Source organism: Ictalurus punctatus, chromosome 26 (assembly GCF_001660625.3).
Source record: "Ictalurus punctatus breed USDA103 chromosome 26, Coco_2.0, whole genome shotgun sequence".
In the NCBI taxonomy this organism is placed as follows: Eukaryota; Metazoa; Chordata; class Actinopteri; order Siluriformes; family Ictaluridae; genus Ictalurus; species Ictalurus punctatus.
This window is the reverse complement of record NC_030441.2, coordinates 15,821,335-15,835,232: the sequence shown is the minus strand read 5'-3', so window position 1 is coordinate 15,835,232 and position 13,898 is coordinate 15,821,335. Positions and strand designations below refer to the sequence as shown.

At 40.9% G+C, this 13,898-nt stretch overlaps 1 protein-coding gene across 1 annotated transcript in view; it reads right to left on the bottom strand.

Annotated features, from left to right (window-relative positions):
• prkx (protein kinase X-linked) overlaps window positions 1–13,898 on the bottom strand; it is a 40,217-nt gene that overhangs the window by 5,180 nt on the left and 21,139 nt on the right. Inside the window, exons 4-6 of the mRNA XM_017458090.3 lie at window positions 13,600–13,719; window positions 5,769–5,864; window positions 2,472–2,529 (exon numbers count right to left, since the gene is read on the bottom strand). Coding sequence (XP_017313579.1) covers window positions 2,472–2,529; window positions 5,769–5,864; window positions 13,600–13,719 — 274 coding nt within the window. The remainder of the gene's footprint in view (window positions 1–2,471; window positions 2,530–5,768; window positions 5,865–13,599; window positions 13,720–13,898) is intronic.

Below are 13,898 nucleotides of genomic sequence, written 5' to 3'. Positions count from 1 at the left end.
CTATAAAATATTTGATTCAACCTTCAAGCTGATGTATTACAGGAGTGTTAGACCATGCCCATCTTCCTGTGAATGAGTACACTCTTTTCTTCACGCTCCCTTTCATTCTCATTGTCTATTAACCATGAAGCTAGTAATTCATGCTGAAACGACGGAAGAGAGAGACACATGAGTAAGAAACGATGAAATAGCATCAAAAGATCTTTTTGAAGTTAATCCAAGCATGCTTTCTGCATGGACACCATCTTTTAAAACATGTCGTGGCTAGAGAGCGGCACACACACACAAAAAAAAAAAAGCTTGAGTGGTAAGACAATCCACATTTGCTATGAATAATCATCTGTGGTTTTATTACCATAACTACAGTTGATGGAAAAATGGAAACAGACGCATATGCATTCAACAATTTCCCAGCACCGATGACATCAGCGCCGAGACCGAGCACGTGTCAGACGCCACTCCGGATGCCAATTTGTGAAATCTGCTCCAGCAGAGGTCAATACGAAACATGACCGCCATTAAATAGAAATCTACACCTGGTTAAAACAAACCCTAATTGACCCTATCAGGGGATTGAAGCCCAGCTGGGAGGTAGCGTCTCAAGTCTCTGCTACAGTTTCCATGCTCACGCCTCGTTGCGGTACTTCTATAAGGCACCAAAGTTCTGCACCACGATCAGATTTTTTCTCCATGCTTATGGAATCTTTCCCCCCCCCCCCACAGATATCATACATTTTATAACAGCAGATCAGCGGATGTAAATCAAGTTGTTGCAAAAACGGCGTCATGTTCAATGTGTTTCAAATATGTGCGACAGTCTGGGAAATCCCACTGGATGTCGCTGTGGATCAAGTCTGTCAAATAGCCAAAACTCGGCTAGCTAAGCGTGATCTCATGTCACGCTTTGATCAAGTTGTTGGAAACGATATGTTCTGTAGCCAAATGGACAAAAGCCAAATCTATTCAATTTGACGTCAGATACCAACTGTTGAAAAGTTCGCCATGTTTCTGCGCTGCAGTTTGAATGAAATCTTTGAATCCTATTGTCTCCCTTTTCACTTTTGGGGAACTTTACATGAATCCCAGCTACAAGTCAAGTTCTAATAGTCTAAAGGGAAACAGTTCAGTTCAAAAAAGTTGGTTGTTTTCAAAGCTATGTATAGTAGAAAATCAAAATAAATAAATTAATAATTCAGTGTGAGGGGTGTTCCTTAGCTGCCACACATCTTTAAACAATCAGAATTTATCACAGAGCTAACTTTTATCTTCTTTCATTGGGCAGATGTGTTATGTTGTGTGAAAGCAATTCAAACCAGTAGAGCATTGTAAAGGTTGAAAAACATCGTTATGGAATGTTATTAATGGAGATTCTGAGGTTTGAGAAATATATAACATGGCATAATTGTATGATTAAGCTTCTAAAGTATGAGCAGATTCATGAATTTTTGAATTATAGCACCACATAGAGGTGACTTTAGACTAAACTCTTTGGACTCCCTTAGGTTGAAGTCATTCAGTCATATCCTTTATCATGCATGCCAAGATATGCCCTCACTTCCTGTTTGGTGACTTTGGCATCAAATTCATTTTGCGAAAGAAGCAGGCAGACAAATCCAAGACGTAGGCAACCCTCGGAAACAGGAAAAAGTCAGCGGTCTGGTGCTATGCAAACAACTATGATCAAGCACAAAATGAGGGAGCAGAACAAAATCAAGAACTGGGAAAGCAGCACATGAAACAAACGGCTCGGCAAAGACAGAAACTCCAGGCAAAACGCTGAACAATACTTCGCGCAGGACAAAGAAACACAGGGGTTTAAAGACACAAACTAATCAAAGGGCAAACTGAAAACAGGTGAGACTAATCGGGATACACAGTGGCGACATGGCTGGAGACAAGACATGAATCAAAACAAAAACACACGTGGCAATGTAAACAAAACATGAAAACATGGAAGTGCGTTGTTTAGCGCTGCGAGCTGTTATGCAAGTGCTCGCTGCTCGGGGGAAATCCCTAACCCAATACGCACATTAGGTGCTTGGCCCCGTAATTACGTTTATGTTATACAGTCTGACTTTTAAAAGAGAAATGCTTTCATTTCAAATAAAATGTGCTCCTTCAGTTAAGACAACTAACTACTAAGAGCTGTTGATCATACAGTACAGTTGATCATTACGGCAAAATGTTGCTAGTTTACTGTATTGCGTCTCTTCGCCAGAAAAGAATCCGAAAATATTCCAGCAGTTTTGATACACAGACTGACAAAAAAAAGTAAAAAAAAAAAAAAAAAGTTATTAATTACCATCACATTTGTTTCAAATCACATTCCTGTAATATTAATGTCAAGAACACAATGTTGACCCCCATGAAATAATTAGGGCTTACCCACCACGTCCTAAATCCCAATTGAAACCCTCACGTTCCTATGAATAATGTGCAACGCCAGGACGATTACCTATAACATCACTCACCTTCATGTTTCCAAGTCTTCTCGCTCGGTCAATCACCAGAAACTTCTTGACGAGATCCCTGAATAGAAACATGAGGACAGCATAGTAAAGTTTTCGACCCTGACTATAAATCCCACTCCTACTCTAGTTCATTCACTTCATCCAACCAGGAGCCTCACAAAGAATTCCCATGAAATGTATCGCTGAAAGATTGCAGCAAGGTATTTATGACTGATGGTTAAAAACATTTTTAAGCCTTACCCTCTTAAACTGATTTAAAAAACAACAACAACAACAACAACAATAACAACAACAAAAAAGCAAGTATGGTGTAATATTCAGTTTAATACCACAACACTGTTGAATTCTCAAATCTGATTGGTCACAAAGTGATGATTACATTTCCTATAACAGCAGCTTTGTGTATATTACCGCGCTCATTCGAATATGTTATCGTTTCTATAGTAACGGCTCATTCAGGGACGAGTACAGAGTATAGTGGACTGGTTAAATAACGCGTTATTATTTAACACTGATATGGTTATGTTTTCTGCGAGGAGATATTTATAGAAGAAGTCTTCAGTGTCAACGGTACGTTTTCTGCCAGAGAAGACGGTTTCTTGGTAACGTGACACTGCAATTTTTTTTTTTTGTCTTGTTAACTTCAGAAGAAAGTGAAAGAGTGGGAGGTGAAGGAACAACTGTTTATAGCTGCCATACTGTGAGCGATAACATGAACCAACCCCTTTCACAGACGTTTAAAAGTAAATATAAACGGCTAAAAAAAATATATGAGGTCATTCTTTAATAAACAAATTGGCAACTTTCTTTGATCTACGAGGAATAAAAACGGCATATATTTTTTCCATGTCTGTTTGATGACATACTGGTAGCATCAGTAGTAGTGTTTCATGATAACACTGGCATTTCTCATAACGAATATCCACAGAGATAACTCCAAATAAAATCAGCTTTCTGATGGAAGATTATTACCTGTAGCCACGTGCATGAATTATTGCTGCCTTTGTAATATTCTAATCACATTCGTATGAATATATTCATTTCATCATGCCTCAATGTGCCAAGTATCTTATTATTATTCTGATTGTAGTAGAAGGGCCTCGTATTTCTTTTGCTTATTACGTTGTCAAGTTGATGCCTCGGATATGTGCGCTTGCAACGGTCTTATCCTAACACGGCTTGGCGCACATGGATGTTCTCCTGTCTGTCTGTCTTTTCAAGCCTCTCCTGACGTACAGCTTTTGTCTGACCAACGTCTGGCTTACTTAGCGCTGTCGAAAACACCACTCACACAAACGCACGTGCCTTAAAAAGGTCTCGCTCTGTGTTTGAAGTTCCGCCAAGTGCCTTCAAACATCAATAGTGTGTGCTGAAGCCCCTGAAGCCCAATGATGTATTATAGGGAAAGTAAGATGTAATGCTAATGTGTTCAGGTACTGTGCTGGATGGTCACATTAGGCTGGAGAAAGCTTCTCGTTTGGCCGAAACGACATGAAATTTACACATCCGATAGCGTAAAAGCTTAGCACAAGCTTGGACATTATCAGCAAAATATCTGCTACCGCCCCAATGTCTACAACCGTCCAATAACATCAAGTATTTTATTTCACAACTATTTGCCAAAGCTAAGGATATTTTATTTATTGCAAAATGACATGTAGGTTTTATCTGTTCATAGTTCTGGCCAATCAGAATTGAGAATTCTCAACAGTGCTTGTGGTATAACGAACACATCTTGGAGGAATTTTTGTTTCAAAACACTTTAGTTGGTTTATAATCTTCGTTTTCTCTCTACTTGTTGCCATGTTCTCAGAATCTGATCCTAATTTACTCATAAACGGCACAATATAGGATTGTACCATTCATCTGACAAAGGATATCATCTTTGGTTTCTTATTTTCTGAACACGTGTGTTTCTTTGTTGACTTTCTGCTTGTGTGTTGTCGCTTCATTGTGCGGTTCTGTTCACCCATAAGCACTCCCAATCATTTCACATTAATTGTACTAGAATCTGACTTGGTCTTCTAGGGAATTCAACTCGTTCACATTCTTAACATTTTCCTGATTAATGATCACTGAATTCCTTTATAAAAAGCACTCGAGTTCCAGGTAAGTACAAAAACGTTTATACACTTGAACATCAAAGTGATCCATCACGAACTTTCAACTTGTTACTCAAGTGTAGTATAGATAAGCCATCACACGCCATCTTTAGTGGTGGCTGTACGAGTTTAGTGCTCCAGATATTTGTATCTGTATTTGGATTTAAACCCAAAGTGGGTGTGGCCTAAACCAGAAGGTTGTGTTTTTGCATACGAACCCTACCACTATGTGCCTACACTACATGAAAGTAAAAACCTCCCGATCATGTGACTTTTTGTTGCGTCTCATGGGAACCCAGTCCTTGTGCTCACCTCTAGTCTCCACCGGATACCCTGTGTGGGCATGCTTTCTTATAAAAAAATAAATAAATAAATAAAAAGGGAAAGGAAAATAAATAAATAAAGAAATGATAAAAATGTAAAAATGGCACATCTTCTATTCATACCTGTATTTGTATCGGTTTTAATTAGCTGCTCTTTCCGAACAAGGGATTTATATCCTTAACTCTTTCATTCTTTAACACTTTCACCTCCTGACCAGCTGGACTCAAACCGCCGAGCGTCTTCTATACGTGACGATGCTGTAAAATTTCACGATTCTTGCTCTAGGCTCATGAGGAATGCCGTAAGTAATGCTGTGAAATGAAATGGAACACCTGCTGGCCTGATCAATCTTCCTTTCCCTTCATGAAAGTGTATTAAGATGACTGATAACACACATCAAGTCATCTCTCCATACTGCATAAGCCTGATGTATAGTGTGTGAATAGAAGGGCTGTGCAAGAAGAGTTGGTAGCAGTACAGAGAGAGAGAGAGAGAGAGAGAGAGAGAGAGAGAAAGAAAGAGAGAAAGAAAGAGAGAGAGAGAGAGAGTAACAAGTGTGCATTCCGCTGCTGCAGCTGTCTCGGGCCTGAGCTAATGGGTTCACATCAGCATTAGTCAGATTAGATTGCAGCACATTCTGATGAGAATGTGGGAGTGTGGCTGTGTGTGTGTGTGTTTGTTTGTCTCGCGACTACACTTCGGGTAGCCATGTACAGGTCGCAGAGGCAAAGCCATCTACAAGACGACGTATTAGCAAAATGAATCAACTTGATGAATAAGCCAATTCTGTCCTTTCTCGTCACCTTGTTAACGGAGAACGTGTAATTAAGCTGCGTTCATTTGTCTTTGCATCGTTTCGGCTCGAGCTTACTTTACGTAGAAGTCCAGATGCCGTGGAAACTCCAGTTTTCCTGCCAGGATCTTCTGATAGATGCCAAAGGGATTGTCGTCAAAAAACGGCGGGTACCTGCGAACATAACACAGTGGCATAGAGTGATTAGTGTGAAGACCATAGACTCTGAAATAGAAAACACTGACTTGACTGCTTAGAAATGAACGTAAAAAAATAAATAAATTATAATCTGTTTATTTTCCTACTGCAAAAGATTCTCGAGTCAAATTACCGTTTAAGGAAAGAAAAAAAGAAAGAAAAAAAAAAAAAAAAAAAAAAAAAAAAAAAAAAGAGAGAAAAGACCAGTGATGAAGACTAACACAGAGCTCTCGGTCTTGTTGGCAGGACTACCGAATCCAGTAAATCTGTGCAAAGTGACGAGAAGTAACAAATGATGTGTCTCCGGTTGCTCAGTTACGTTAATGCCTCTTCCAATACTGAAAAATATTGGCGCCTCGATTCAGCTGACCTCTAAAGCCCAGCATGTCTGTCAATTCCTTATTTCACACTGAATCACACAAAATACAAAACTTATTCCCTAAAATTCTCGCAAGAGAGATGTGTGTGTGTGTGTGTGTGTGCGCGTTTCATATACAGGAGTGTGAACACTATCTGCTTTCTGAGCGTTTCTCCAGGACTGACTGCAGATCATTACCCTGCCAGCATTTACATTTACACCCAATCCTTCACCACACACACACACACACACACACACTATACGAAATTACAATTTATTAACTGTCAAATTTAAACTCAAATTTGATTTACTTCCAAGATTTAGTATTCGAAGCCATTTAGAGTCTAATGATCCGGTCATTTTTTACTGCTCCATGCTGCTGAAAGGAACACTACCACTACAGTATGAATTAATGCTGTATTCCTATACAAAGAAAAATCACACAGACTGTAACAATGTAATAATTCATATTTATTTACTCACAGTGATGTTTTTGTCTCGGATATTTAACGCAACATTTCTCGTCTTACCCAATTCACCTTGCTCGTGTAAGCAGTTAAGCCAAAATAACTTCCTGTTCATTATATATGCTCATTAGATAAGGAAGGGTTTCTGAAATTTAGAGGGTCAAATATGGAAAGGGGTGGAACAATTTCAGTCACTCAGTCCATACAGGATTTTGTGGAATTTTTTATTTGCTGATTGCTGCAGCCAAAAATGCTTGATTTTGCTGTGGCCTTTTTCAAAATTTGCGGGTTTTTTTTCCAAATACACGCTGTGTAGGCTGATTATCATTTCCAAATTGTACATAGTGTGAGAATGAGTGTGTGTGACTGAGATAATGCCCTGCAATTGGTTTCGCACCCTGTCCAGGGTGTCCCCGCCTCGTGCCCCGAGTTCCCCTGGGATAGGCTCTAGGCTCCCCGTAACCTTTTGTAGGATATGTGGTACAGAAAATGGATGGGTATGAAGGCTTAAACGGTCCGGTCATATTTCTCAACCTATCGTACACTATTAAATGTCACCAACTTCTAAATACATTTTTTTAAATTATTTTTTTAAATCAACTGAATTATTTCATCACTAACAAATAAGAACAGCCAACTCTAAATCAGCTGGCTGGAGGAATGTTGACAGAATATCGTATTTAATATCATAACACTGTCTAACAAAACTTATTACAAAACTCGCTACATGTATTGTTCAATCAAGATCAGCTCCACCAACAGCTTGGATTGGATACCAACAGTGTAGAAAAGACAAACTGGTTTCGGATCAGGGATTTGTGGGCTTCCATTCTGAGGCCTTTGTGTGAAGTCATATAGCTTAGTTACAGTAATGGATTTAGCAGCGGCAGACTGCCAACACAAAGCGAATATATGAAAGCTAGGAGATGAAAAATGGCGAGAAACAATGAGACTTTTCAAGCCGTTTTAACCAGGAGTTCGTGACACAGAGTAGAAAGAAATGAATTCATTTGGGTTATGCAACATGAACGTTCTTTTTCTAAACACCCCAGTTGTTGGGAACGCCGAAAAAGCATGAGAAAGACAGAAAGATAACTAAGCAGAGTGGGTGTGGATGGCAAAGCCCAACTCTCTGTCCTCCTTCGTACTTGGAACAGAACAAACAGCGGCATGTGGTGCTATTACACCTGCATAAGGGTATAATAAGCCTGAAGACGCATGGACTTAACGCATGTTGACAGTTGGCTCAGGCAAGAGCAGCAGGTGGAAGCACTTAATGTGAGTGCAGTAGACTCTAGTACAGCATCAAAGCAAACTTTTCTCACCAGAGGCAGTGTAAAACTACTCATTATTATGACTCCACTCCTGAAAGTCTGACCAGACTGAAATGAACACCGGTTGATGTTTTAGAGATCAAACTCTAGTGCTGAAGACACATTATTTGGACCCTGGAGCCAACTGGTAGAGGTTTCCATAACACGTCCTTAGCTTGGAAATCTCCATTTCCTCAAAGATCAAAGAGGAAGCAATGTGAGGGACAAGAGAGGTTGACAGACAGACGCCACAACTGCTTCACGGGAACTGAAGGACACAGAGGTCATGTCTCCTTTATTAGGACCAAAAGGAACACAGAGGCCATGCCTCCTCCTGGGACTGAAAGCCAGAGAGGTCACACCTCCTTCACTGGGACTAATAGACACCGAAGCCGTTCCTCTTCCACTGGGATCAAAAAACAAAGAGACCACACTCATTCACAGGGACTGGAAGTCGCACAGAGACCATGTCTTCTTTACTGTGAACAAAAGGCACAGAGAGGCCACGCCTACTTCAGTAGGACTGACAGACAGAGGCCATACCTCCTCCACTGGTACTAAATGATAGAGCTTCCTTTACTGGAACTGACACAGAGGCCACACCTCTTCCACTGGGACTGACACAGAGGCCACACCTCTTCCACTGGGACTGACACAGAGGCCACACCTCTTCCACTGGGACTGACACAGAGGCCACACCTCTTCCACTGGGACTGACACAGAGGCCACACCATTTCCATGGGACTGCCATCTAAAGAGGACACACCTCCTTTACTGGAACCCAAAGGCACATAGGCCATGCCTTCTCAACTGTAACTGTCCGGTACCAAGTCCATGCCATCTTGACTGGGACTGAAGAACATGGACCATGCTTCCTTCACTGCAACTGACAGATGCCCAATTGTGATCCCAATTTTTACTTGACAAATGACGTCGTGCAATAGTACAGGCATATTAAAAATATCGGCACCAGTGCACAACTGCAAATAGGTGAATTTTTATACTCTCATTTAACTGCGTGTTTGCCAGGTCCATGCAGACAACCAGGAAAACTTCTATATTTATGCAATGCGAAATGCACCAGGCAGGAAACTGCTCTTCATGAAACACTTGCTACATTTCTGAAGAACCGTTATGAGGCCTTTGACAAAGCACACATGAGACAGAAGAGCTCTATAAGCCACTTAAACCTGAATGAGTCTATAAGTGTGTGCAAGACGAGGAGGGAAAGGGGGGAGAGGGAGAGGGAGAGCGAGCGAGAGAGCGAGCAAGAGCGAGACTGTCTTCTAAAGGACTGGAAAAAAGGCCAAGGGCCAAGAGCGGGTCTCTGTCTCACAGGACTGAACACTTCTAAAGAGGCTGAGGAGTAAGACGGGTGGGTCTCACTTTTTCCACTACGCAGTAGTCTGGGAGAAGCTGTATAGCACATTTATAACAGAGAAAGGTCAGATGGAGGAGCTGAAGTTACTGCTGTAAAAACATGCATAAACAATGTCAAACTCAGGTTCATCAGACAAATTAATCTGAGAATATAGTTTCTTAAATGGATTGCCACGATACCAACAGCTGGCAATATCAACATTATGGGCATTGCTAGTTAAAAATCCTTCACTGGTGCTTTGAATGGTCATAGTGATCGTGATCACTGAAGACCAAATGAATTTACCATCTTTTCACATTATTCTTCAGCTCAACGAACAAAGCTGAGCATTTTCTCTGACACGGTCATAAAAAAAAAAAAAAAGAACCGACACATCTCGCTTTTCTGAAACGACATCATTGTATTCACTAGAGTTGCTCTTTGGTTTTAACAGCTGTGAGTAATTAATGGACTTTCTACAGTTTTTAGGATGTGAATTATTGTGCAAGCAGTAATGAGAACCTGTCGAGGTTATTATGATGCATGCAGGTTACTCCAGGACAGATAGCAATATCCTAGCCAAGACCAGTGCTGATTTGTTTTGCTTACTGTATGATCAGATAAGCTAGTCAGGATCCCAGAAACATTCGCAGGAACTCAAAATCAATTTTCACAGTAGAAAAAATTTGAAGGAGCACAGGAACTTTAGATTGGTTTCTAGCACAGGATCTTGGGAATTTTCTGTGGGGATTTCCCTTGGAGAAGCCCATCCATCCATCCATCCATCCATCCATCCATCCATTTCCTATACTGCTTATCTTACTGGGTCACGGGGAACCTGGAGCCTATCCCAGGGAGCATGGGGCACGAAACGGGGTACACCCTGGACGAGGTGCCAATCCACTGCAGGCCACAAATCATAAACATTCATACACTACGGACATTCTGGACATGCCAATCAGCCTACCATGCACGTCTTTGGGGGAGGAAACCGGAGTATGGGAGTGAACAGGCAAACTCCACACATGCGCACACGGCCGTGGCGGGAATCGAACCCCCAACCCTGGAGGTGTGAGGTTAACCACTAAGCCACCACGCACCCTCCTTGAAGAAGCCTTTTCAGGATTACAGAAACTTTAAGTGGTACTTGTTCCAGGATCTTTTAGTTGGATTTCTACTACAGGAACCTTTTGGGGCTCTCAGGAACTTTAGGTGGGTTTTTGCAATAGAGACTTTTTAAAAAAAATTTTTTTATGACCTTGCAGGAGCCTTTTTAGGATCTTTTCAGGTTGGTTTCCATCTTAGGAACACATCAAGTATCTCAGAACCTTTAAGTGAGTTTAGGCATGTTTTCAGCATAGGGACTTTTTCAGGATCTCCAGAACTCTTAAGATGGTTTTTCACCACAGAGACATTTTCAGGTTCTCAGCAACTTTTGCAGAAAATCCAGAGCATTACGAACTTCACACGTTTAATTCTTGGGGTGTAACTCAAAGGGGTCATTTTAGCTCCACATTCAGTGCTTTCCAGTACTGTGGACCAGGAACCAGCTTGCCAGTCTGAAGATGGCATCTTAGAGCAGCTTTACAGAAAGACTCAAAAGTTTAAAACACCGTGTTTAACCTCCTGAACAATCAGGTTGCAAGGTTGGGGGTGAGTGAGGAAAACAAACATGGCAGACACATAGCCAGTGAAATCTCCAAATGTTTGATCTCCAGAACGCCAAAGACATTTCTGTTTAAACTGACAGGCCGAGGCTCAAGAACCAAGGCATACAACACCCATAAAAATGTGTGCGTTGGCTTTATATCAGGGTCAAACCCAACCTACGCTGATTGAAATACCTGGCTCCAGTTACCCACTTTTCAGGAGGTCATTACGCTGGTGGTTCGGATGTGTTTTCCATTAATTCACTTAACTGTTTAAACCATTTGTTAGGAAACCATTTGTATGATATTGTTTGAACCAAGATGCAGAGCTACCATGGATTTAAACAAGCTGTGCACTGAGAATCATTTCAATTTGAAGTTTGTTATGGAACAGTGGGGAACATTAGACAGGACCATTTATATGTGGATGCTGGATGTATTATAGTTTCTGAACAAACTCCTTTCATGCCAAGGAAAGCACAGAGCTGTTGAGTTACCGTATGGCGGCCAGGTAATTCGTCTTCGTACGAGCGTAACAAGCAGGACCAGAGAGAACGGTAGCACCGCTGGGCTTCGCAGCTGGACAACCAGAAATGAAACGCTTGTGTTGTGAAGCCATGTACAGAGGTCATGGGAGGGTGCTTACAGGGGTGTCTGGAGGTCAGGTTTGAAAAATAACAGCAACATCTATGACCAGACGCAGACTAATATTTCACCAAGCACTGAACAATCAGGGGATAATATCTAATTATGATCGGTCTCACTAATATTGCAATTGCAATGCAAGTTGCTAGTATTGTCCATAAATAAAACTCCAGGCCTGTACTGGTTGTCTAGACGATATTAAATATCGACCAGACATAACACAATTATCTTCTTCTTTTTTTTTTTTAAAAAAAAGAAAGAAAGAACGAGATCAGAGAAAATGATGCAGTTACTTATTGAACTGTTTATCTAAACAATTGTTTTGCTGAGTATTAAACCTGGTATCACGTTGAAGCCATAAAACCAACTTGCTTTTGATAAAAATCTTAATTAAAAAAAATAAATCTTGACCAAAGGAACAAAAATGTGGATTTGATATTGCAGTGAATTACACGCTTAAAAAACCCTCTCTTCAAGGGTTCATAGATTCCAAAAATGTTCTGGTTTTTAACCTTTTTCACCACATAGAACTACAGGTTCTACATAGAACCTCTGAGGTTCTATCAAAAGGACAATTATAGGTTCTAGATTTGACCTTTTCCACGTAGAGTATATGACACAGTGCCATTATCTGAGAGTATTGAGGGGGGAATTCTGGAACACTGACCAGTTATGTTGTATTGCACCAGCTGTTGTACTTACACTCTTCTTAAATAATTAAATCATTTTCGAAAACAGATAAACCCGGGCCAGATGTCAGGAGATGCATCTGTCCTGAGCCATGAAACAGCTGCAATTGTCACACACTGCCTTTGTTAGCAGGGTGGTGTTTGTTGTCGCTTACATAGCACACCCAGTGTTTGCATAAACTGTATACGAGTTTAAAGTCCCTGTAAAGTACCTAAAAACTTCCACTGAAGTCAGGGTGGGACATATGGAGTGGCCCCGCCCCCTTTTTAAACAGCCAATAGCTTTTACCTTCCCTCACAGCCCAGGCTAAGCCGTACGTGACAGTTAGAACCATGGATTTTTATGATGTTGAGGGCGGGACACTTCGAATTCTAGTGAGCGTTTGATTGGATGGAAAATCTGATGAGAATGAGGTCATCAAAATTGTTGATCCGTATTGGTTGTAGAGAGAGACTGTAAATTTGAATACATATATTTTCCCCAATGCGACTTCTGTCATTGTTTTGGAGCACAGTAGTTTATAGATAACCTTGAGGCGAACATATTCATACTAAAAGCCAAAAATCTTCCAAATAATAATAATAATAATAATAATAATAAACATGTTTAAGATGTATTGTCAGAGAGTGAGTGGGAGTGTGTGTGTGAGAGAGAGAGAGAGAGAGAGAGAGAGAGAGAGAGAGAGAGAGAGAAAGTGAAAGAGTGGACCCTGTAACAGTCAGGCTGATGGACATGCATCTTGGTATATTTTACATTTGCGGGAAACCGATTTGGATTTTTCACTCATGATTCCAATACAACATTTCTTAATTGTTTCAGTCTGTTTTCGAGAAACGGAACGCAGCCAGATGTGTCCATTTCTGTCTAATCCTTTCTGGTTAAGGTTTGTGTTATTTCTCATTTCAGAAAACTGTGCTACAAGAATGTCCCGTGGTCCACGTTTGTCTTATCCGACATTCCTCAGAAACTCGGCTGAGTGCTGCCCTCTCGTGGTGAACACGTCCCATGCTCATATTGTTCCAGCATTTCTTTCTGATAAACCACTGATGCTCTAAAAGCTGTATTAACGAGACAAACGACTGACGACAACCAATAACCCATGTACTTAATTCTGTCTAAATGTGTGTGTGTGTGTGTGTGTGTGTGTGTGTGTGTGTGTGTGTGTGTGTGTGTGTGTGTGTGTGTGTGTGTGTGTGTGTGTGTGTGTGCGTATGCCTTTTCCCACTCACCCAGAAAGCATTTCGAAAATGAGAACCCCCAGAGCCCACCAGTCCACCGCCCGGCCGTGACCTTTACTCTGGATTACCTCTGGAGCTAAATACTCAGGCGTGCCGCACAGAGTCCACGTCCTACAGAGCCAAACAAAAGGTGACAAAGAAACATGATTTGACATTTTTACATGATACACATATACATCATATTTATTTTACGAAATAGAATTTTGATCTGAAAATATCAGTAGGAGACAAAAGTGTTCGAAATGATTGGACTTTACAAAATATGAAACAAAAAGGAGACCCGAGTCACT